A 26,320-nucleotide genomic window follows, 5' to 3' on the forward strand; every position below is an offset into this window, starting at 1 on the left:
CTCCAGAAGGGCAAGACAGATTAAGACGAAACTTCACAAATATATTCCCCATGAAGTCCTTTCTCAAGTTTGTTAATTTCTTCTTGATCGGTCACATGGTTTGGCGGCCATCTTGAAAAAACTCTAAAACCTTCAAACATCTTCTTCTCCAGAAGCGCTGGTCCAATGAAGTCGAGATTTCAGAACTATATTCGTGACATGTATGCGATGCAAGTTTGTTAATTTCGAAGTGATAGGTCACATGGTTTGGCCGCCATATTGGATTTAAGAAAAATATTAAATAATGTTTTCTCTGGTATTTCATAAGCCATCGAAGCGAAAATTTGCAAGTGCCTTCCTCACTCAAGTCTGCATTCACGGTAAAAATGTTTTACATCAGAAGTCACATGGTTTGGCGGCCATCTTGGATAGAAAAATAGACTTGATCCGATTTACACGAAACTTCACACACTTGTTCGTGTCGACGATGGAAAGCAGAATTTAAATTTATGATATCATAGGTCACAAGGTTCGGCAGCCATCTTGAATTGAAAATGAATAAATTTTAAAAATCTTCTTCTCCAGAAGGGCAAGACAGATCAAGACGAAACTTAACACATATATTCTCCATGAGGTCCTTTCTCAAGTTTGTTAATTTCTTCTTGATCGGTCACATGGTTTGGCGGCCATCTTGAAAAAACCCTAAAACCTTCAAACATCTTCTTCTCAATAAGCGCTGGTCGGATGAAGGGCAGATTTCAGAATTATATTCGGGACATGTAGGCGATATAAGTTTGTTAATTTCGAATTGATAAGTCACACGGTTTGGCCGCCATCTTGGATTTAAGAAAAATATTAAATAATGTTTTCTCTGGAACCGCTTAACCAAACGAATCGAAAGTTTGCAATTATCATCTACCATCGTGTGTGCACGCGTGGTAAAAATTATGATGTCACACGTCACATGGTTTGGCGGCCATCTTGGATAGAAAAACGCACCTTTACCGATTAACACGAAACTTCACATACGTGTTCTAATACCCAGTTGTAAGCAGAATTTAAACTTGTGATGTCATAGGTCACATGGTTCGTCAGCCATCTTGGATTGAAAAATAATATCTTAAAACGTCTTTTTCTCTGAAACGACTGAACAGATCCAGGCGAAACTCCACCACTATGACCGCCTCTCCATTACGAATAAAAAGTTCTCATCCCCTTTTGAGGTACGACGCAACGTTTGGCAGCCATATTGGATTGAAGGAAAAATATTAATTAATGTTTACTCTGGAACTACTGCATCAATAAATGTGAAACATCAAGTTTATGGTGGAACGCTCATGCGGAATGAGGGTTTGAAATTTCAACGGGATCGGGCCCAGGGTTTGGCAGCCATGTTGGTTTTAAGAAAAATATTAAATAATGTTTTCTCTGGAACTGCTTAACCTGGAGAAGCGAAAATTTGCAGTTATCATCCACCATCGTGTTTGCACACGTGGTGCAAATTATGACATCACAAGTCACATGGTTTGGCCGCCATCTTGGATTGAAGGATAAATATTAATTAATGTTTACTCTGGAACCGCTGCCTCTATATATGCGAAACTTCACATTTATAATTCAGGTGACATGCGAAACAAAAGTTTAAAATTTCAATCTGATCGGTCATGCGGTTTGGGAGCCAGAATTATTTAATTATTTGAATCTGGAAGCCAGTAATAACGAAATTGAATGCTTTGTGCTGCCCGGTTCGTAACTCCTCTGTTCCGCGCCCTCTCGAAGCAGGCCTGTGTTTGTATCACTATTAAATAATGTTTTCTCTGGCACCGCTTATCCTTTCAATGCGGAACTTTGCGACTGTCATCTGCAGAAAGTCCCATGTTGTATCAAAGGCGGACGGACTGGGTACCCGGTCATCACTGCCAGCAGTTATAAAGTGGCAGTTCTAGTTCCAATTATATTCATACTTCAAGGTAAATTCATCAAATTATCAGTAATAACAGTCATATGTGTTTATTATTGTAAATTAAGTGTTTATAAATACGTGCAAAACAAACTGTTTAAATATATAAGTACAGTGTCATTTTATGGTGTCAGTCAATACTTTGTGTGACTGCCCTTTGCCTTCTTGAGTGGTATCACTCTTTTACCCATGTTTCTTGTATACGACTGAAACACTCTTACAGGAATATTGTACCAAATATCCTGGGGTACATGCCACAGTTCTGTCAGGTTAGTCCAGTTGCTCTTGTTCTTCTCAGTTTCCATGAAATCCCACATAGCCACGATGGGACTCATGTCCGGATGAAGGGGTGGCCATTCAAATACTTGGAGCATGCCAGCTATAACCTTGTTCTCCAAATACTGTTTCACTATATTGGAAGTGTGTTTTGGATCATTATCTGGTTACTCTTACCAGAGGAGAGGGTATTGCATTTGAGTTCGTTTGTTTGTTTGTCCACACAGAACTTCAGCGTTTTTCTCTGCAAACACTTGCTGCAGAGACGAAATTTTCACCATAGGAGCGACCACTCATGGAGAATGTTCTAATGATAATTATGATGTCATACGTCATGTGGTGTGGCAGCCATGTTGGAAAAACTGAAAAACTTTGGACCTCTATCTCTGAAACCGCACCAAGGGAAAAATTGAAACTTGGCACGTGGCAAGTACTCCTCGTAGAGAAGCACTGCGATTTTTTATGACATCATAAGTGCCCGAGTTATGACATAATTGCATATGTGGAACGCCACATCCGACCAGTATGAACATTTTTGAGGGTCATCTCGGGATAAATTGGTCCACAGAAAAAAAAACATTGATAACGTCATCAGTCATGTGATTCGGCTGTCATATTGTTAAAAAAATAAATAAATAAAACCTTCAAAAACTTCTCTGAAATGGCTGAACAGATTGAGGCAAAACTTTACATGTATAAACACCTATTCATGAGGAACAAAACATTCACACATATGATGTCATAGGTCACATGATTTGGTAGCTATATTGGATTTACCCTAAAATACATTAAAATCTTCTTCTCCAGAACGGCTAGACAGATCGAGGGGAAACGTCACACAAATGTTCTGCAAGCCTTGGTCAGGTCAGGTCAGGTATGGAAGCATGCGCCGGAGCAGCACGTCGCTGCGTCCACTTTCCGCCGGAACTTCAGGGGCCTCCGTCTGGCCATCCCCAAAGCAAATTCCTGGTCCATCCCCATCTCCTCGAGATGCTGATCAAACTGCTGCAATCACGAGGCACATGGTTGGCCCATCGGCCTCCTCCACTCATGAGGCTCCCTCACTGCGAGAATCTGGTGAGCAGGATCAGTGTCAGGAAATTGAGCCACATGTCCATTCAGCCACAGCTGATGCTCATGGACTATGCAGGTAACAAATCTCATTTGTGTCTCTCTCAGCAACCGCTCATTGGACAAAAAGTCTGACCAGCAATAGCCAAGGATTCTCCGAAGAAACCTGGTACCAAATGAATTAAGTCGCCATCTCAGATCTCTGGTCAGAGTTCAAGTCTCACATCCGTAGAGCAAGACGAGAAGCACCAAGGACCTGAAGACTCAGACTTTCATACTCCTGCACAGGTAAGGGCAGCGCCAAACTCCATGATCCATTGAATCCATGACTCCCCAGGCTCGACCCAGACATCTATTGACCTCTGACTCACAGCCAGCAGAGACATGAATATCACTGAAAAGGTATGTCAATCTCTCTGCAACCTCAACATCCTCACCACAAACAGGCACAGACAGGACAGCAGCATCCAAGATGTCATTGAAAGCCTGGATCTTAGTTTTGACCGAGGAAACCCGTAATCCCAGCAGCTCCGACACCTCATTCAGCACCTCGAAGGCCCCCAAAAGGATAACCAGAGTCTTTGCAAAGATGACTGTAAGCCTTGGGGATACCAAGGTATTCACAAATAACTGATGTCACATGGTCTGGCAGGCACCCTGGATTGAGTGAAAATATTTAAAAAATATATTTCTCTTGAACCGCTTCATCAATTGACGTGAAACTTCACAATTATGGTCGAGTTGTGATGGGGAATATTATATGTTTTCAATTTCAACCTGATCAGACGCATGGTCAAGCTGCCACAATTATTTAATTTTTTGATCTGGGTTCTTTTTGACATATATATATATATATATATATATATATATATATATATATATATATATATATATATATATATATATATATATGTATGTATGTATGTATGTATGTTGTTCGTCTTTCGGCTGCTCCTGTTAGGAATCGCCACAGCGGATCATCCGTTATGATCCGCATACTGATTTGGCATAGGTTTTACGCCAGATGCCCTTCCTTACGCAACCCTGGTCGCCTCTTACGACACAGGGATATGGATTGGGTTTCGCCATGATTCCGGGCTGCCCTACACCCTCTCATAGCGTGGCCCAGTGCAGAGCTCCTGTCCTCAAGATATTCTCCAACCCAAGCCTCCGAGTAGCCGGATTACAGGCGCACGCCACTACGCCCGGTTATATATATATATATATATATATATATATATATATATATATATATATATATATATATATATATATATATATATATATATATATATATATATATATATATATATATATGAATTACAACCAAACACGACATAATAGTGACCGAAGCTTTTCGTGCTGCACTCTTCAGGGTAAAAATCCCAGCAAGTGAAGGAAGAAGTGAAGGCGCGTGCTTTATACGCAGGTCTCAATAAGGTAGACGCTCATTGGTTCAACCATAATGACGTCACGGTTAATCCGAACACTCATTGGTCGGCTCATCATCTTCACCTCGAGCTCCCATTGGCTGGAGCAGAGTTCGTCGATGATTGACATTTGCAAACACATCCTGGAGAGAGGGGGGATAGGTTTTCCCAAAGGTCCATTCACCATTTGTTACCGTACTTCCCTTAATCTTTCCATGCTGAAAGAGACAGAGATCGTACAAATTCCTTTTGACGACATAATATTTGATCGGTGGTAAGGATGAAGGTTGCTTCCAACATGCGTAAATGAAACGAGCTCCGACCTCGGCTCAATATCCTGAACATATCTGCATTGTACTGGTCTGCACAGATAGTGTTGGCAACCAGGTGCTGTACAAAGGGAGATAAAGCAGATACAGTGGCCGGTGGATGCTGGATATTTCTACATGCTCGCATTGGTTGTGTTCTAACCCTCACAATCTTTCTTCGAATCGCCAAGGGGATGCGTTGTTTGATCCGATCAGCCAATCTTAATGTTGTGCAGCCCACGTACTGAGCTTCACATCGGCACTAAAACTCATAAATAACATTGCTGGTTTGTAAGGTGGGTAGTACATCCTTGTTGACTGATGTCAGCAAACAACGAGAGGTAAAGATTGCTCGGGGTTGCACAGCCAGAAACATGTTGGACACAATATGTTTGATTTGTACTTCAAAACTTCGTGACGATCGCCCTTTCCAGGGCATCCTGATATAGACTGGACATTTGTCCGGACCAATCTTCCGATCTGTTGTCGTGTTTAGAAACTTGTGTATGTATCTCTTAACTATATGCTCAGGATAACCATTCTCACAGAGTATATTCATGATTTTGTCAATTTCAGCAGGAAGATTACAAGGTGAACAAATCCTCTGTGCTCTGTTAACCAGGATATTGATCAAGGCAATTTTGTTTCTCATGGAGCAGTAGGAGTCCCACTGAGTACACTGCCCTGTGAAAGTCGGCTTCCGGTAGACGGATGTTGTGAAACCAAGGTTGGATCTATCAACCAACACGTCCAAAAACGGTAACGTGCTTGACGATTCTCGCTCTGTGGTAAACTTCAGTGCTGGATGGGGAGTGTTGAGCCATGCCTGGAAATTGTTACATGCCGTCCGAGACTCAAACAAAGCAAAAATGTCATCAACATACCGATAGTTTACGATGGGGGAAATCGACCCCTGAGCCGACCAATGGGCGTTCAGATTAACCGTGACGTCATTATGGTTGAACCAATCAGCATCTACCTTATTGGGACCTCGTATAAAGCATGCGCCTTCACTTCCTCCTTCACTTGCAGCGATTTTTACCCTGAAGAGTGCAGCATGAAAAGCTTCGGTCACTTATATCGTGTTTGTTTGTATCAATATTAAAGTTCTGTGGTACCAAACATCTGTATATATATATATATATATATATATATATATATATATATATATATATACTGAATAAGCCTCACTTGGCTGTGCCTGCATGGGTTTTAGGGTGCAGTAGCAGCAGCTGAAATCCAAATCCTATCCATGTTCCTCCTGATGACTCGATCTTTGCTTTTTGCTTGTTCAAGTTCCTTCTGATGATTCAAATGCAGGACTGTACCTATTTGGTCTTCCATTTGATTTGAACTGAATTAATTTTAATCCCATTCTGAATTCAATTCATCATGGGTCAGGGTCAGGTGTCCGATCAAAGCGGGGTTGCATCTTGGTACCTGGTCATCACTGCCAGCACTTATAAAGTGGCAGTTCCAGTTATGTCTCTTATTAATTACGTAACACACCAGGACACAAACACCACACAAAATATACTACACAAAAATCACACAAAACAAGTCCTGGTGAGGGGCTGCAATCTCCGATTGCTCATTTTCTTGTTGGAAAATGAATCCTCTTCCAATTAAATAATTTCCACGAGGAACTGCATGATGCTGTAGTATCTGCTTGTATTTCTCTTTGTTCGTGTCCCATTGATTTTAACAAGCTTTCCAACACAAAAAGCTGAGATACAACCCCAAACAGTCAAACAGCATCCCCCGTGTTTAACAGTAGGCTGCAAACTTTGCATGTCATATCGTTCTCCAGGTCTTCGGCATACGAACTGGTGTCTCTTCGATCGAAAAACTTGAAACTTTGATCCATCATTCCAGAGTGTGCGATTCCATTATTCAGCTACCCAATCTTGCTGTTGCCAAACAAATTTCAGTCTTTTCACCTTATTATGTGGTCTCAGCAGTGGTTTCTTGTCTGCAACTCTGGCAAGATCTGCTGCAATTAACCTTCTGTACACAGTGCTGGATGAAACATTAATGTTCAGGCCTGCTTCATTTCATTTATCATCTGCTGACTTGATTTTCTTCGATCTTGTAAGCTGAGCAACGTCAAGAACACGTCTTGCCTTGGGGAGGTTATTCTGGGTCTTTTTGACCTGTCTTTGTCTTATATCTGGCCAGTTTCTTTCAGGCATTGCAAAGTGTACCTCATCACCATTGTAGGAGATCTTCAGCTTTTCTACTATTTTCTTCACAGTGTGCCCTTCTTCTCGCAGCATTTGTATATCTTCACACGCTGTTCTGTTGAAAGTTGCTTTGTTGGCATCATTCTGAACCCCACTCAGACTTTCAAGCGAGGGAACAAGCTGATGAAAACAAATTTCACATATTCACTCATTTGCAACTTTTATTGTGGTTTCTTGGAATTTGCATCAATGTAATTTGCACTGGTGTTGATTACGACAATAATAAATTATTTGCTGTACAAGAATCCAATAATTGCTTCCTGCATATTTTATTTGTGGTAAGTGGATATTACAAGCACAAGATAATATAATGTGGAGAACAAAAATAAACGTTTTTGAATTTACCAATTTATTTTGCATACTTAAAGGTAACTGTGATATTAAATTGACTTACACAGAAATTTGAATTATTATCTACCTACATTGCACACTTTTAACTTCCCACAAATGTTTCATGGGGAATAGCATCACAAAAGTGAAAATAATCCAAACGTTTGCACAGTACTGCATGTGATCAATGACAAAGATAAACACCCACTGCCTAATGCATTGTCAGCTGCCGTACTGCTGTAAGCAAGAGGAAGCTGATGTTTTGGGGATTAACCCTTTATTAACCCCTGCAATGTCAGCTTCTCCTTGCTTCCCACAGTAGTTAGGATACCTCAATCAACTTTCTGTTGATTTCTTCCATATTTCTACTTATCTGAGGATACAGATAGAGACTAGCTTTCACGAAAAAGACAAGCTCTTCATTTAGAATCTGCTGACTGATGCTGTTGTTAGCAGTATAACAACTGACACAGCTTCATGCAGTGGTTGGTTATGTGCACCTGAGCTGAATTGATTGTACATTTAATTCTATATCAACGTGTGTGTGCGTGTGCGTGTGCGTGTGCGTGTGCGTGTGCGTGTGCGTGTGCGTGTGCGTGTGCGTGTGTGTCTGTCAACCAATTAAGCAAAACCACTTGACATAACATGGATCTGAAAATCTTGACATGGGCATATTTGGTCATGACCCATGGAAAAGTGAAATGGGCATATTTTTCAGGCATATTGCCAAGGTTATAAAATTCACAGGTTTCAGTTAATCGTTATTTCAGTTGGTGTGAAGGTAACTGATTACTGTGCTGATCAAAATTAAACAAATAAATAAATAATTGATTGTTGTGTTGATCAAAAGATGCGAAATTGTGTTCATCAGTTCATAAATGTATTCATCCATAATGATTCCTGAAAAGTATTTACATTAAATTTTGGTGCTTATATCCAAGCACACTGCTCATGATGCTGGAATTCCAGGTTTAAATATCATGCACTGTTGATTTTTACATTGTCTACTAATGCCCTTGCAATTCCTAAGTTCCACCAATTTATCTTAATGTCATTGTGCTACAGGTGATACATGTACAAACTCCACAGTGAAACTTTTAATTTAAAAATTTACTTTAATTCTTTTATTACTTTAATTTTATGAAAATTATTACTTTTATTACTTTAATTTTAGTTATTTTAATTACTTTAATTTTTAAAAGTTCCTTTAATTAACGACTTGTAGCACTGTTGCGGTTCTCGGAACCACATGCATACAACAGATAGGTGTCCCAAGACAGTTATTCCATTATTATACGTGTAGATAGTCCCCTTCCTTTTATTTTGCGGGACAACAAGGGAGTGCGTTGCGATGATCGAAAAGCTAGGGTTGCTTAAATAATTTTCTCCTTCATTTCATCCCTACTCTTCTTCTTTTCTGATTATTCCTGAGGTAAATCAGCCACGTTCGCCTTCGCTATAAGGTGGGGCCTCGTGGAGATCAGCGTGTGCGGCGCCGTGTGAGGGATCTGCTGCACAGAGATTCTCGTTCCCAGGAGAGCCCTAAACCAGGCATGTGCGGCAAGTGATGTGCGCTTGGCAGTGCGGGGTTATCGACTCGGGCTTCCGATGGTCTGGGGAGGATCGCCAGTTGCATTAAAAAGGCATGCGAATAAATACCTCTCAAGAGGCTGCACGAATGGTGTTTTTCACGTCACGGAAAACACAGCCAGCACGATGCCCACGCTGCACGAAATGCATACGGAGGCCGATAAAGACGACTCCACGCCATGTTTGGCAGGATATGAGTGTGCGAGTAGAAGCGGCTTGTTCCTTTTTAACCTCAATATCCGACATATATTGGTGTTCGCCCTGCGCACACGCTAGCGGAGTCGTGTGAATGCAAGCGCTGGCCACGTGCGTAATGGTGGAACCGTGCGCACTGTATGGAATGTGCTTGAAAGCAGACACGTACGCCGCTCATGAGACGTGCACGGATTTATCCATGATGATGTACCTTCGGTCCTCACTGGCAGCAGTGTGGATCCTCCATGGATGTTGAACGTCTTCTCGTCTCTACGGCCAGCGAAGCTGCGATCGAGCCAGGGAATGTACAGTGCGGGCCACGTTGGCGCGCGCGGAACGAGCTCGTTGATTGACGCTGGTCGAATGCCCGAGTATGCATGCAAGACCCTCGACCGGTTACCCGAGCAAGGCCCGGGGGGTTTTGCAGGAGGATTCGCATGCCAATTTCGGCGTGGGCGATTCTTGTTGTGTCGTGGGGTCGGAGCGAGGTGTGTTCGCTGTCTGGGATGGCCTTGCCGGAAACGAAGTGAGGCGGTTTCCGGCCCAAGCTGGCGGGCCACGTGAGGAGTCGGGGCCAATCGCAGCGCCCGATTCAGGTGATGACGTTACGAATCTGGGTAGCCCCTCCCCCCCGATCTGCAAATCCTATAAAGGTCGGAGAAGTTCCTCAGTCTCTCTCTTGCCTTTTCTGTCGTTCTTGCTTTTTGAGTTTCTCCACCTCTCTCTCGCCTCGCCTCATCGACACCGCCACGACCCACCTCCAACCGCCCGGACTCTGCCTCCTCATCTCAGCCCACACGACGTCGACCCCACCCGCCTATCTGATCCCACCTACGACTCCGTCCTCACACTCTGGACTCCGCCCCTTCTTGACTCAAGCTCCTCCTTTACGGTGCCCAATTCCTAGTTTTAAACTCCCTCTTTATGGGGTTTTCTGTGTCTGTGTGTGTGCGTATGTGTGTGTCTTGGCGCCTGTCTGCCTAAGTAAGACCGCAGAAGATAGTTATTGTTATTATTTTCACGTTAAGTCTGCTCTGTATCCCCTTTTGTAAATAAATCATTATTAGGATAAATAGTTTTTGTCTTTTCTTCCATTGATCCAGCATAGTCCGAATCCTCACTTCGCCCGGACTTTATTCCCAACGATCTGTTCCTTTTAGCCGGGACATCCTTGGCAGTGTCGCTCGGCTGCATCGGATCCGGTAAAGTGATCCGGTCCGGTAGAGTGATCCGGTTCGGACAAGGCATACCGAGGGCGTGTTCCCTGGTAATTAAACCACATGATTAATTAGGTAACCCGATTAACCCAGAGATGGGAGGACCCCAGGTCACGCGGTTGAGTTATTGGCGTCCACGGTCAGTTAAGCGACCTGCCACGTCACGGAATTATCTGTGTGTGACGGCCTACAATTCCGGGGAGTCTGGTGGGAACCAACATAGTTTCCCCCACCTTGTGGTTTTCTCACCTGACCCCCAGCCCGCAACAGTACATTTGTAAAGGCAAGCAACTATAAAGTTATTTACAAACTCAATAAAATTCCTCTTCTATTGTCACAATCCTAATAGGATACAATGGTGTCATCAAACTCAACTCATCAGCTCATAACACAAAATGTCTTTGCATTCTTGCATCCCAGCAATGTCTATTACCATTCCCCATCCTTTATATTCTTTCATGATAACCCTGTTACTAAAGTGCTTGTCTGATACATAAATGAGTCATATCTAAAGAAACAAGTGTCTCACCCAAGTAAGCTGGTGAACCTTCCAAAATGCTTCCATTCAGAGAGCTGTTCACATGCTCATACAACTCCTACACACACACACACACACACACACACACACACACACACACACACACACACACACACACACACACACACACACACACACACACACACACACACACACACACACACACCATTAGTCTAAAATGCTGTGTCTTATATGATCTATGTGTTTGTACAATTTCTAAGAATGTCTTTGTCGTTAAAGTAAAAGCACACCGATATCTAACATCATTGTCCTGCATGTGATCTATAAGCTCAAATCAATGCAAACAAACTAACAAAGTGACATTAAAGCACTTTTGCAGCGTTAAAGCACTTTTGCAGCGAAGAGTCTGTTATCATTAATTCATCTGCATTTAATATTTGTTTACAATGGTCAAACCGGTGAATGCTCTGAAGTTGATTTCAACAAGTTTGAGGTCATAATCATCCTATTTTTTTATTACAAAAACGTATTTTAAACTTGAAAGATGCATATTCTCCCCAATAAGTTGAAAGAGTATCTTGCATGATGCTGGCATATTTACCTCTGCCAGTGAAGGTGGATGGAGGTTATGTTTTTACCCCATCTGTCTGTTTGTCTGTCAGTGAGCAGGATATCTGAAAAAGTTGTGGAGAGATTCAGATGAAATTTGGTAGACAGGTTGGGTGTGTGTGTGACAAGGATGAGTTGATTAGATGTTGGTGAAGATCTGGATGCAGATCTGGCCTATCAGTCGGAAACAAAACTTAAACTCTTCTGCCTGGCGGAGGTATGCGCTCTCCCGAGTGCCGTTCTAGTTGTACCCTGTCTTTGGCCAGAAATAGCCCCATCTCAGCTCAATTGAGAAGTTCTGGAATAATGTAGGTAGATAATTGGCTGAAAGGATATCCAGAACCAAAATTAAGCTTCAGACCTCTTCTTTCCATCCATCAACTCAGTGCAGAGCATTGGTGCTGCCTAAGCAGTCTCCTTGGCTATTGGGCACAATCATGGATGGTTTGCCACTCCGACACAGGATACCAGCAAGCTGGCACTCATTTTGCCGACCTCAGAAGGATGACAGGCAGAGTCAATCCCACCCAGTATTAATTCAACAGCAAGTGGGATTTGAACACAGGATCATTGAATCCCAAGCCCACCACCCTAACTATTAAGCCAACACCAGGCATACCTCTTCTCTGCAGGTATAGATCGAAGAAAATTACAACGGAATAAATCTCCAATACAATCTCATCTGTGCCCAGGAGGTGCCAAGCTTTTATAAAGGCTGAAGGAGGTCGATCCAAGTACTAATGCAACAAATCGTCATTGTGAAGGTTAATCTTATTCCTGTAACCTAAGTCAGGAGGAGGACATTTCATTTTGCTTATTCACTATGCAATGCATTTTTACTTGTACAAGTCTGTGTTTTGGTGAAAGCATGACTTTTTGAATGTGACTTTTTGAATTTGAAAGTGAAGAATTTGATGACAATTTATTTCATCAAATGAGTTTTTTTTTAATTTTACAAAAGTACTGCACTACAAAAATAAATAAATAAATGTAAAGGTAATTGACAAAAGGTCATAGAAACTGCAGGAAGCCACATTAAACAAGGTGAAGCAATAATGTCTCCTACTTGTCATGCAACTCCATGACAGAGGGTGCATACAATGACAGCTGGGCTTGAAGTGCTCCCAACTGGAATCCTGTGGTCATCTGGTATGGTGAACACTGAGATAAGTCTACTTTGGGACTGGACGGAATGAAGTAAATGGAAGCGTTGGAAGTAAATTTAGATGCCGTGATCAGAAATGTGAGACATTGTTAACAAGAGAGTTCATAGAACAAGTAATCCTATGCAGTGTTCAAGTATATAATTCAATATTAATTTTAAAAAAAATCTGGAAGTTTAGCATAATTGAAGCAGTCTTATATACCACTATTATGTATCACATCCAAGTACTGATAAACAGAAAGGTTTTGAAAGTGACAAGAAGGCGATCTGTGTTCTACAGTGTTCAAGTATATAATTCAAGTTAAATAAAATAAATATTGTAAGAGTTGTATAAATAAATAAATTCCGTAATTTACTGCCGTTGACGCAGTGTCAATTACATCACCCTATCTAGCATGTTACATTAGTTCTGCGGCGTGCCTGTTGTTTGTGTCCTTTATCACCATCCTTAAAAAACAGCAAGTTTCCAGTTTGGAATGATTTTCAATTTTGTTTGACTGCCAGGCATGCAGACAGAGTAAAATAATTTTCTTACTCCTGTCTGCACATGTGTGATTTTGACGAATTCAGAGCCAAAGAAAGTATTGTTAAAAGGCAGACTTGTTTTTCGATTCATGTTGAAAATACAACATTCAATTTAAATTAGTTGTTCCTCGATCATAAACTGACGTTTGTAGATAGTTGGATGGATGGACATGAACCAATTGCTTAACCCCACTTATCGCCTCGTGGTCACAGAGTAATTAAGTCTCCAAAGTTCTGCAACGATGCATGAAGTGGTGAGAGGGGAGATTGGGAAAAAAACGATAGACAAATAGGAACAGGCAAGGTCCTGATAAACAACTAGGTCCTGATAAACAGATAACAGCTTGGTCCTTTTTATATATTCAAGATTATAGCTTTAAACAAATAAATCATCAATAAGTAATAATATTCAACATACTCATCATTTTGTTTGACATTAAGAATAAATAAAAGTTCAAGTACCTGCAAGACCTTACCACGCTCAGACAAGCCCTGCATGAAGTTTATATGATCATCATTTGGAATAAAAACAATTTACACATTAAAGACTGATAAAATATCGCAACTAAAAAGGAACCAAAACAGAAAGTGCCTTTCGAGAATATGATCAAAATATTCAGTGCAGAAAGGCAGCAGCACAAGACGTATAAAAAATAAAATGATGAATGTCAGCAAAGGATGCATGAAACATACCTTCAAGATTGATATCTGGGAGAAGTCTTTTTCTTCAAAGTAAGCATGTGTAATCAGCTTCAGTTTGGCTTGCAGCAAGCCAAAGAATGGCTGTATATTAAAAGAATTTAAAAAATAAAAATCACCATAAAAAGGTAACACCTCAAAATTTACAATGTGGATGTCGTATTTCACAACATTTAATCAATTCCAACAAACAACAGACCTGATTTCTCTTCCCCCCCCCCCCAAAAAAAAAATCAATACATTAAATCCTCCATATAGCAAAATTCAAGGGACCAACTGTTTTACTTTGCAAGATGGGAGTTCTTTGTAAAAAGGTTTTTCAAAAACCTATTCAGAATAAGTTTTGTAATCCTTGTGAAATACAACACAACCATGCATTGTTATTTGGTTATTAACGAGATTAATTAAAGTCATCGTATAACATTTAAACAGTGTAACCAGAACAATCAGTTAAATATTCATATTTGCAGTGACTGTAACCTTTTCAGTTTTTAGAACTCTCAAAAAAATCATACTAAAAGTCAGCAATTCTCTATATTTATTTATTTATGTCTTAACCTTATAGAATTGAAAACGGCTTGGCCAATCTCCACCAAATTTTCCGTACATGTTTTGGAAACCAAGGGTCAGGTCATGGGCATGAAATGACTTGCACTCATGAAATAATGCAAGCGCCCTGCTGGATTTGGTCAAAATCCCTTTAGCGGTTCACAAGTTATCATGGTAACGAAAGTCTGCCGCGCGCACCCACGCACACACGCACACACACACGAAAGGATGCATAGCCAAACAGACAACCCGAAAACATATTGCCTCCAGTGCCTTCAGCTGCAGAAACATTTTAAAAAATGAAGTCACATGAAGTTCCAAACACACTGCGAGATGCTGTACTGACACATGGAACTCAACACGTTTATACCGTGTGATGAGCAACATAGCGCTGTATATAGAGCATTGGTTAGTAGAGAAACCTTATTATCCAGAGGTAGAAAACCTGTATGAAAGTATTCTATTTCACCAGGACCAACATAACACTTCAATAAAGGGAGTTCCTCATTATGGGGGAGTTCATTAGGCAGAGGTTTTACTGTACTTTGTGACCATTCTCACCTCAATGGTTCATTGCTGGGTCATAGGTGTGCTATATAAACATACCAGAGTTGGTGTCAAAGCCACCCAATGCTCGCCTGTTTATACATTTATCGTTTTTAAAAGACTCATCTAATAATTAATATTTTTTATAAAACATTGTAGTGAAGTCTGATCCAAATAATTTTAAAGCAATATATGTATTTATATATTGTAATCAGTAACAAGAGTGCAAGTGAGCACAATATACGCCCGAACAAGAAGGTACATACAGAATTGTGCTACTTCATGGAAAACAGCATCCTTGTTGCCATGGCAACCACTTTAGATGACAAATGTATGTCGCGACACACCATCTCCACAGTCTGTACCTATGTACCAGATATGAAACGTGAAAGTTGAAAACTTTGGGAGTTAGAGTGCGGACAGGAATGGATGGAAAACAGCATTCTGGTTGCCATGGCAACCACTTTAGATGACGAACGTATGTCACGACACACCGTCTCCACAGTCTGTACCTATGTACCAAATATGAAACGTGAAAGTTGAAAACTTTGGGAGTTAGAGTGCGGACAGGAACGGACGGACGGGCAGACAGACAGACAGACGGACAGACATCACATAATACGCCCCAATATATATATATATATATATATATATATATATATATATATATATATATATATCGGGCATATAAAAAAGTGTGGTAGATAAAAACATTAGAAAGGAAAAAATAACTTGCACCAAAAACTTTAACATTTTCACGCTGACGCTCACGCTCACGCCGGGGGTATCGCTATAGCTCTCTGTTCTTCAAACAGGCGAGCTAAAAATGCCCCCAATTTCATCACTTCAAGATTTCTTTCAAGGTTTACTGAATTAGAATTTTGTGTGTTCATCTGATTAGATACAAATGGTATTTCAAAATTGCTGCTTTGGTCATTTTGTCATTCCAAAATCTATTAAATCAAAAATGTTGAGGATTTTCTGGATGAGTTTGGTGCCTACATCCCAGGTGGAAAAAACTCCCCACAATTGCATGAGGCAATGTACCAAGTGACCTTAGCGTGCCATAATGTTAAAATATATGGTCCTGAATATATATTTACGAGTCACCGTTGCCAAGACTTCCTGTTGGTTGCACACACCCGGAAATTCATGATCATCACTATCCACACTTTTATTTCAGGGTAGTACATGCATGGAAGCATTGTTCCGGTATCGACATAGACACGATCATCATCCTCATGATTTGATAAATCTTCATTCGAGAATGCAGCGTCAAATTTGTTTCCTCCAAGTCGGATGACGATATTGGGCCAGCCGTTCCGCACAAGCGGCATGTCAGCATGTGTGTGGTGTGGTGTGGTGTAGTGTCGTGTGCCAAATTGTTTTGTGTGACGATATCACAGCCAGAGCATAAGGCGCCGGCCGTCCTGCTCACGTGATCGTTTTTAGGGGCAATACCAACGAATTTTACTTTTTCACTTGTGCGGCACAAATAATTAGCAAAACACACAGATCTTTATTACCAATGCATCTTCTTTTTAAAAACAAAAAACTATTTTAATTTTTTTTTATTGCAGTAACCCATAAAAAAACAGAGAAACCAGGGTTTCTAAACTGACAGAGACAAGTTCCCTCACCTCGCTACTGAGAACACAAACGCTCTTCTGCACCATGTCACGTGTCACATCTGCCTCTCGGACTTTCAAAGCCTAGTACAGATGTCAGAGCACAAAGATAAATCTCATGACCACAACTAAATTACATGCACTTTGCATGCTTTGACACTGGATGCAATGCAATTAAGAAAATGAATTTCTGTAATCCATTATGAAATTCAGAACTACAAAACTTAATGCCACACTAAATAAAGCACGGATATACAAAACCACAATATATGTGAACTTCATCATATGATGAGTCACATAATGTGTTTGCATCATGTATGTAAACCTTCATGTACATTTTATTCATTGGTTCAGAGAATACAAAGGCAAAATAATTTGATAAACCATTAAAGGTTTAGTCTCAGCTCACTAGTTGAATCCATGGTCTGAGGTGTGCTGCGAGGCCCAAAATAAATGCGAAATCTACGAGTGATTTCAGAACCTGAATGTGCATCATCTCCTCGTGATAAGCTCACATCTCATCTTCCTAATCTTCTGCAACTTCTCTCTCTTATTAGTCCATGGGCCCAGGCATATATCGGTACCATCTGAGGAAACCAAACTTTAGGGCTACTAAGTTATTGGTAGGGACTATATGATTATTTCAATATGTGATAACCGTTCCAGAAGAGCAGCTTAGTGTATGTATTTTGAATTTTTACCATTTTACCATTCTGAGATATTGACGTTTTGGGGGGAAATAAAAAAAAACAAAAAAAAAAACAAGGACCACTGGGAGGAAGTGGCAGAGCTGAGGTCCACGCAGTAGGAAGCAGACACCCGAATGCTTCTGCATGCTCTGCATGCAGCAGAGGCTGGGTACAAGGCTGTGGTGATCACTGCCGAAGATACAGATGTCCTCGTGCTGTGTCTTGCCTTCAATAAGGACATCCCATGCTCCGTGTATCAGAAGTGTGGTACGCACACCCGCACACTGTTCCTAGACATTGACAAGCTTGCTAGATCGATGGGAGACAGTGTCTGTGATGCCCTGGTTGGACTGCACGTGTTCTCCGGTTGTGATACAGTCAGTGCCTTTGCAGGCCGGGGAAAGATGGGCGCCTTGAAACAAATGAAGTCGGATAAGACCTACCAAGAGGCCTTCAATCAGCTCGGTCATTCATGGGAAGTATCCACCAAGCTCTTTCAGAAGCTACAAGAGGTCACCTGCCACATGTACATGCTGTCTACCAACACCACGAAAGTCAATGAACTCCGACATCAACTCTTCTGTGCCAGACGGGGAGAGATAGAGTACAGTCAGCTTCCACCATGTGAAGACTGCCTCTTCATGCACGTCCTCTGTGCAAACTACCAGGCTGCTATTTGGAGGTGCTGTCTGCAATGCCAACCCTATGTTCCAAGTCCCAAGGGTTGTGGATGGACCACTGATGATGATGGAAAGCTGGCCATCGAGTGGATGCAGGGTTCTCCAGCACCGGATGCAGTGTTGCAACTGCTTTCCTGCAAGTGTGGATGGTCGTGCAAACTCCCAGACTGCACGTGCCTTGCCAATAGCCTGAAGTGCACTGACATGTGCAAGTTGCGAACCTGCAGCAACCAGCCCGCTGATGTCGAGGAAGAGGTTGTAGACCTCGAGGACTCTGATGCTGATAACAGTGATGAAGACTAGACTACTGATCCATGGTGTGAATGTTTTGGCACAATCACAAGGACATTCATGGCTACAAATATGCATGAGTAAAACATAATACATAAACATGCCACAGTAGCGTGGTGAAATTTGGGTTATCCGTAAATTTCACATTTTGGACGCTTGTTGGAACTAGGGTAGGGGAAGGGAAATTCCTTTAACTGTGGTAAAAACTTGTAAAATGTTCATAAATGTATTCCTCATACAACATGTGCATGTTGTCGGCTATTGTGGTTCAGTAGCACTACCCAGGGCACTTGTATGACAATATTATAAATTAAAATGTACTGAAAATCACTAATCAGCAACATTTTGATAGGGGCGAACATTTGGGCCTTTCTGCCTTCAGGAATGACAGAAAGGATTATTCGGATGGTATAAATAAATCATTTCAGACAGGTATTTGTGGTTTGCAGTTCATTCTAGCCCCATGTGGAAACAGCAATTGCATCATAAGTGAATGTTTCTGAGTTTGCCTTTTCGCTTTCATTATGCGGAGGGTGGGTACATTCCAGAGATGATAACTACCAATAAGCTGCCAGTCTGCAATGGTTATCACATCAAAATATGATATATATATATATATATATATATATATATATATATATATATATATATATATATATATATATATACATACATACACCAATTCAAAAATCATAACTAGGATTGGTTTCCTTAGATGGTACCGACAAGTGGAATTTCTGGCCTGGGCCCATGGACTCTTAGCTGCCAGTCTGCAATGGTTATCACATCAAAATATGATCTATATATATACACCAATTCAAAAATCATAATGAGGATTGGTTTCCTTAGATGGTACCAACAAGTGGAATTTCTGGCCTGGGCCCATGGACTATATCTTCTGCTGCTCAGTGCTTTTAAAAGACCACAATGAATAATTAGAATTATGATACGTCAAAATAAAGGCATCCTTCCTTTTGGTTTGACTCTAAATGTATATGCCTACTCATTGCCAGATTGGAAGGCCTTCAACCCATGGTACGTTTGCACACTTTGAGAAAGAGGCAGGATAAAATGCAGGAGAGATACCTTTGGAAAGCCAAAACCAGAGTGGCTAAATGATATGGAAATAGAATATCAAGGGCAGCATGCTTTTCAACTCGGGTCAAATGATGCATGGAAACGAGATACGAGAGAGAATGCTGTTTCAGGCTAAAGTCCTCATCAGCATAACAAAGACAGTTTTTTTTGGTTACAGAGTATGTAGTCAAGGCTCGTGGAAGAGCGAGCTGCTAGATTATATGCAGAAGTTGATTCAAATGTTATGCACTACATTTATATATGCAGAAAATACTTTCAAAAATGTGCATTTTACACGAGTTTTTCCTTGTTGCACCGTATCTCTCTCTGCTGATCTGGAAATTATTATAGACTGGTCTGATAAATGGAACATATCCTTCAATCCTGGAAAATCTTACAGTCTCACTCTATCACTTCAGAGTGATTGTCAAACTAACCCACCTATCTATTTCCTTGGTCATCCACTGGAAGAGATTCAGTTTTTTGAACTTCTAGGCCTCACCATCAGTCATGACCTTTCTTTGGCAGACCACATGGCAAGACTGGCCTCCAAAGCCAGCCGCAGATTGGGCATCATCAATCAAACCAAGTCTTTCCTTGAAAAATCAGAACCACTCACAAACTACAAGGCCTTTGTCGCTCAACGTTGTCCTGCTCTCTGCTATGGGTTGGTGATACAGCATCACAACTGTCTCTCCTGGATTCTGTGGAAACTAAAGATCTTAAAATTATTGAAATCTCCTGTGATGAGGCCGTAGCACAAGTCTGTTGCTTTCACATCACAGGCAGGTCGCTGGTCTCTTTTAATTTATTTTAACCGCCTCTTCTCCAACATTGCTCCCTCTGCTCTCTCAGTCCTCTAATCCTCCCTATCCACTCCAGGATGCACATGTTCTTCCAGTAACCTCATCATGGTTAAATTACCAAAATACAGGCCCACCACACACCTCAACTCTTTTGTTACTCTTTTCTCCTGTTGTAGAGGTTGTTCTATCCCATTTTTCCCTCCAGGGCTTCAAGGAAACATTCCATCACCATCTCTTGTCATTCCCAATTCTCACCCATGATCATTATTGCCCCCATTAATCTTTCCTAACCAAACCATCTTACCTGCTAGTTTCAGTGATTCCTCCTCTCCTCCCCTTCCTCTTATCTGTTTGTTCATTGTCTTTATGTTTGTCCCACTGTCAGTTTCTACCTTGCTCTTCCATGAGCCTCGCTCCTGTAAATAAATAAATAAATTCAACTATGATTACGTGTGTTATTGGTGGCACAGTAATGGTTAAATATGAAGCACATGCAGATGGCAAAGGTGTAAAACAAATTATTGTTGGCACAAATAAAAATAAAGTACAAAAAGAAAAAGGAAAACATTGGTTATAAACACACTGTGAATGGTTTAATATTACAAACAATAAACTCCAGTTATAAAGGTTACAGTTATATCTACGACTGCCACGACATTTTACAATCCCGAATATTCCCACATTGTGGGGTCGACCGAAGATCGTGTTTGGGCCAAATCTTTCAGAAATGACTGACCAGGCCTAACGTTCAACTGAAGGAGGTTGGGATTTGGAATTTCACCAATGCCTGCTATAACTCAGATAATCTTCATGAAGGACACCATGGGATCTTTAAACAATGTGGAGGGGTTCATAAAGTGCAGACCAATGGAACAATGCAGAAATGCACTTATCACAGCATTTCACAGGTATAAGCAGGGAGGGTTATACTCCCAAGTGCAGCATTCCCAGGACACACCTTTGCTTCAATTTGCTTGTAACATGAAACAGCATACACACACTTTTTCTCTCCTTGTCTGGCAGGCAGCAGGAAATAGATGACATCTATAGAATGCAATAATAAACCACCAAAAAAATTAGGATGATATAATCCACATGTTGAAAAGTTATAAAATAACAAACGAACAAAAGTGCAACCGAGTCTTGTTAAGCAAACATAAACCTGCAAAAAAAAAGAAAAAAAAAAAGGGGGTCAAATCTGCTCCGAAAAGCACATCTGTTAAAGGGACACAAAAGGACACAAAAAAAGAACAGTCAACTTCATTTTCACGAAACCATTAAATATCGTACGTTTTATTCTTCTTTTTTAATGCAAGTGCATGTGCTCATTACAAAGTAATACAGAAAATGTTTCTGCCGATTAAAACTGTAAATTTTGCCTTCTGTTGCATAAATCATACAATTAAATGCAAGTCTATTGTAACATGACAAATTAATCAGATAGTTCTGCAGATTAATAACTAATCATGTAAAAAAAACATGAAATGTAAAATAACTTTGTTTCTTATTTACTTTTCAGTCCATCGAGTGATTAAAAAAAATAATAATAAATAAAAAAAAAAAACTTTGTTCTCCATCAGAGCTTTATTAAAAGAAATAATTTAAAATTAAAATTCCTACTCTGTTTTAGAAAAGGAAAGCATTTCATCAGTATCGATCTGTAAAACCATCAATCGTGCCAAAAACTGTTCAAACTGGACCAAAAGAGAGAACAGGGGAGAAAGAGAGAAGAAGGGAGAGAGAAGAAGGGAGAAAGAGAGAAGAAGGGAGAAAGAGAGAAGAAGGGAGAAAGAGAGAACAAGGGCGAAAGAGAGAACAAGGGCGAAAGAGAGAACAAGGGCGAAAGAGAGAACAAGGGCGAAAGAGAGAAGGAGAGGGAGAAAGAGAGAAGGAGAGGGAGAAAGAGAGAAGGAGAGGGAGAAAGAGAGAAGGAGAGGGAGAAAGAGAGAAGGAGAGGGAGAGAGAGAGAAGGAGAGGGAGAAAGAGAGAAGGAGAGGGAGAAAGAGAGAAGGAGAGGGAGAAAGAGAGAAGGAGAGGGAGAAAGAGAGAAGGAGAGGGAGAAAGAGAGAAGGAGAGGGAGAAAGAGAGAAGGAGAGGGAGAAAGAGAGAAGGAGAGGGAGAAAGAGAGAAGGAGAGGGAGAAAGAGAGAAGGAGAGGGAGAAAGAGAGAAGGAGAGGGAGAAAGAGAGAAGGAGAGGGAGAAAGAGAGAAGGAGAGGGAGAAAGAGAGAAGGAGAGGGAGAAAGAGAGAAGGAGAGGGAGAAAGAGAGAAGGAGAGGGAGAAAGAGAGAAGGAGAGGGAGAAAGAGAGAAGGAGAGGGAGAAAGAGAGAAGGAGAGGGAGAAAGAGAGAAGGAGAGGGAGAAAGAGAGAAGGAGAGGGAGAAAGAGAGAAGGAGAGGGAGAAAGAGAGAAGGAGAGGGAGAAAGAGAGAAGGAGAGGGAGAAAGAGAGAAGGAGAGGGAGAAAGAGAGAAGGAGAGGGAGAAAGAGAGAAGGAGAGGGAGAAAGAGAGAAGGAGAGGGAGAAAGAGAGAAGGAGAGGGAGAAAGAGAGAAGGAGAGGGAGAAAGAGAGAAGGAGAGGGAGAAAGAGAGAAGGAGAGGGAGAAAGAGAGAAAGAGAGGGACAAAGAGAGAAGGAGAGGGAGAAAGAGAGAAGGAGAGGGAGAAAGAGAGAAGGAGAGGGAGAAAGAAGGAGATTCCCAAATCAGCAAGTAAGAGGGTTGGGTAATAAAGATCATGGGTCAGGATTAGGGTGACAAGAGATGATGGTGCACTGCCTACTTGAAACCCAAGAGGAAAGAGTGAGATAGAACAGCCTCTGGAAGGCAGTTCCATAGATGGCAGAAGTGATGAATAAAGAGTTTAGTTGTGTAGTCAGTCTGAATTGTTGAAGTTTAACCATAAGAGGGTTACTGGAAGAACATGTATGCATCCTAGAGTTTCTTTGGAGCATCGGAAGACCGAGAGAGCAGAGGAAGAATAGACGGTATAAAACAGAAACCACTGACCTGCCTGCGATGTTAGAGCAATGACCTTCTGCTTCGGCCTAATCATGGGAGAATCCAAAAATCCAATTATTAGAAGAAAAAAAGTGTGATGTTTAAAGCTAAGCAGCTCACCTGGTTCCACTCCAAGTAGGGTTCGGCATCATGAAATTGAATGATAAGAAAAATTGCACTCATTTACACATGTACGATCTCATATTTGGCTACCAATCACCCTGCATTGGACGTCAAAAATAGTTTTTGCATTCAGCAAAAAAAAAACAAAAAAACAATGGGTGTGAGTAGAACCATGAGGATGTGACGAAGGTTTAGCTTGACAGTCTTCAACCTGCAATGTGATTTTTCCGTCTAGTTTTCTTGAATTATTTTCATATTTTCCATCAGCTCTATTAAAGCAATATATATATATATATATATATATATATATATATATATATATATATATATATATATATATATATATATATATTTTAATCAACAATTTGGCAGAGTCCAGAGGGAGGGGTTCATGTGTCATATGAGATGATTGGTTAAAATATGAAGGTCTCCTTGATGATAATCCCCAAATGTGTGAATCTGAAATGAACGACAATTGCACAAGTACGTGTTTGTGGCAGCAGTGTAAGTGACATGGTGCGTCATTGGTCTGTCAGCTATATTGGATAAACGCTAAAACCTTGAAAAAGCTTCTTCTGTCAAACCACTGAACAAATCGATGTGAAACCAACTATATCATCAAGTACCCATGGCGATAGAAGTTTGATAACTAAAACATCATCAGTTAAATGGTTTCAGAGGAAATTATTTTTAAAGTTTTTTCCTTTGATCCAATATGGCTGCTAAACCGTGTTAACTATGACGTCATAGTGATACTTTATTCCTCGTGGCTCACAGTTTTGTAAGCGTCCACGTAGAAGTCATTACTCGTAGTTATAAGCGGCAGTTCTTGGGATCAACTAGCCATGAGACATATAGTTTGATAAAAATGATGTAATAGGATGGCATCATCATTAGAACAGGCAGCATGGGAAGACATCGACATGGGATGGCATAGTCATTGGAACCCAGCATACCTGCTCGCAGTTATAAGCGGCAGTTCTAGTTTTGTGTAATTTACTTTCCAGTTGGCAACTGGCGTTTTATCATTAACCTGAGCAACCCATTCATAGGTTTGGAATTGTTACCTTCAAAGAACTTGTAAATTATGATTTCATTTACCCCACACTTCACAAACAGTTTACGCTGCCATGCCATGGAGAGAATAATTTTACAGTCACCGTGTACCAGTGCGAACCTGCGAAAATATGTGAAAACTCTCACGATCTTACGACTGAATACGAAACGTGAAAATGTATCCGAAAAGTATTTTAATGGAAAGAACAGTGTTACGGAATCAACTAAATAAAGGCTGGCAAAAGATGAGATGCTAACGTTAATGAGATGCTAACAGGATACTGATAGGATATAGTAGAACATGTACAGATTAGACTAATTAGCGAGTGGCCTCAATCATTTGTACATAGGAAATGAATTTCAAATCATCGTTTAATCTCCAGAATTAAAATATGACTTTTTATGACATTTTTGCAAGATCAACTTTCCCCGAACCAGATGGATTGTCATTTCCCATTTTATGTTTTTTATTTTTTTGAGTGGAAGCCCTGTAGTTTGGAGATAAATGTTAAATTTTATTTTCACTTCTGCTTGAATAGTGGAAGGGAGATTCAACCCTCCCATATGGTCAGGTTTGGTTTGTCTAATCTTTGAATCTCACTTATTAGGCTGAAAGGATCGAAACCTCGATGAAAAACGATGCCCAGCTGATGATCCGGGCAGTTGGGAAATCAGTCAATTGCTTATAAGCTAAGGTTAAAACTTTAAATAAAATAGCTTTTGTACGTACTTACCAGTACATAATATATCTGCGTGTGTGTGTGTGTGTGTGTGTGTGTGTGTGTGTGTGTGTGTGTGTGTGTGTGTGTGTGTGTGTGTGTGTGTGTGTGTGTGTACGCGCATTGTAATTTCTGACTTCCTTATTGAGACTACAGTGCAGTAATTGGTCCTTATTTTTATTAGGATTTCTTTCGTCGAAAAAAAGAATTTTTTTTTGGAATAAACACACAGCTGAGCCCAATTGTACTCGAGCCCAGTGACGTTGGAATTAACATTCTGCAAGATGGCCTGATGCTTGAATGGAAGTGTGGAAGCTTGGGTTGAAACTGGAGCAAACCGATTGGTGGATAGGTGAACGTTATAGTCCTCAATTGGGTTGCACACGCTAAGAACGTAACTTGTGTGTGCCTGCTGGTTATTTAATCATACATGGAGATGTGATTGATCCAAAAACCACTGGAATAAAAAGTCACATATAAAGTATAAATGGGTAAACGAAACCAGGGCAGGAAGAATGCAAAACAACAAGAAAAAGAGCAGAGATTGCAGACGCTCGCCAGACTTATTTTGAGTGGTGTATTTTTATAGGTTTTAGGGTAAATCCAATATGGCTGCCAAACCATGTAACACATGACATTGCCACTATTGTGGGGGGTAGAAGGAAGAATGTAATAGGGAATACATCATTGTGTAGAGTTGCTTGGTCTGTGGACGTGTAGAAGGCATCTCGATGTCACTAAGTAGTGTACCTGCGAGCTTAAGTGTTACGTGTTCACCACACGAGGGGGTGGTGTCATGATATTTAGCTAGGGCTTAAGAACAAGCTTCCCCAGGATATAATCACCCCTCTGTGACTTTTCCTTCTGTCTTTATAACCAAAACAATGAGGTTTTTTGTGTGCGATCAGGCCATTCCTCGGAGGTGGAGGATTGTTGAACGTGAGACGCCTGAAGAAGAAGAGGGCGTGGAAGGCTTCCAAATAAATGGGATAAGAGATCGGGAGAATGCACGCACGAGGCAGAATTGATTTCAGAAGAGAATCAGAGGCGGGCGCATTTTGAGAGG

At 40.8% G+C, this 26,320-nt stretch overlaps 1 protein-coding gene across 2 annotated transcripts in view; it reads right to left on the minus strand.

Moving 5' to 3' along the window:
• The window catches only part of LOC147013193 (late secretory pathway protein AVL9 homolog), a 75,506-nt gene that overhangs the window by 36,952 nt on the left and 12,234 nt on the right, over positions 1 to 26,320 (minus strand). For both annotated transcript variants that reach the window (XR_015051420.1, XM_085855785.1), the window contains exons 3-6: positions 21,321 to 21,406; positions 16,832 to 16,903; positions 14,091 to 14,180; positions 11,129 to 11,195 (exon numbers count right to left, since the gene is read on the minus strand). Coding sequence is in view for 1 of the 2 variants with exons in the window: in XM_085855785.1 (XP_085711911.1) it covers positions 11,129 to 11,195; positions 14,091 to 14,180; positions 16,832 to 16,903; positions 21,321 to 21,406 (315 nt within the window). In the remaining variant the exon portion in view is untranslated. The remainder of the gene's footprint in view (positions 1 to 11,128; positions 11,196 to 14,090; positions 14,181 to 16,831; positions 16,904 to 21,320; positions 21,407 to 26,320) is intronic.

Source organism: Eptatretus burgeri, chromosome 14 (genome assembly GCF_056783735.1).
Source record: "Eptatretus burgeri isolate ZD-2024b chromosome 14, Ebu_testis_v1, whole genome shotgun sequence".
Classification (NCBI taxonomy): Eukaryota; Metazoa; Chordata; class Myxini; order Myxiniformes; family Myxinidae; genus Eptatretus; species Eptatretus burgeri.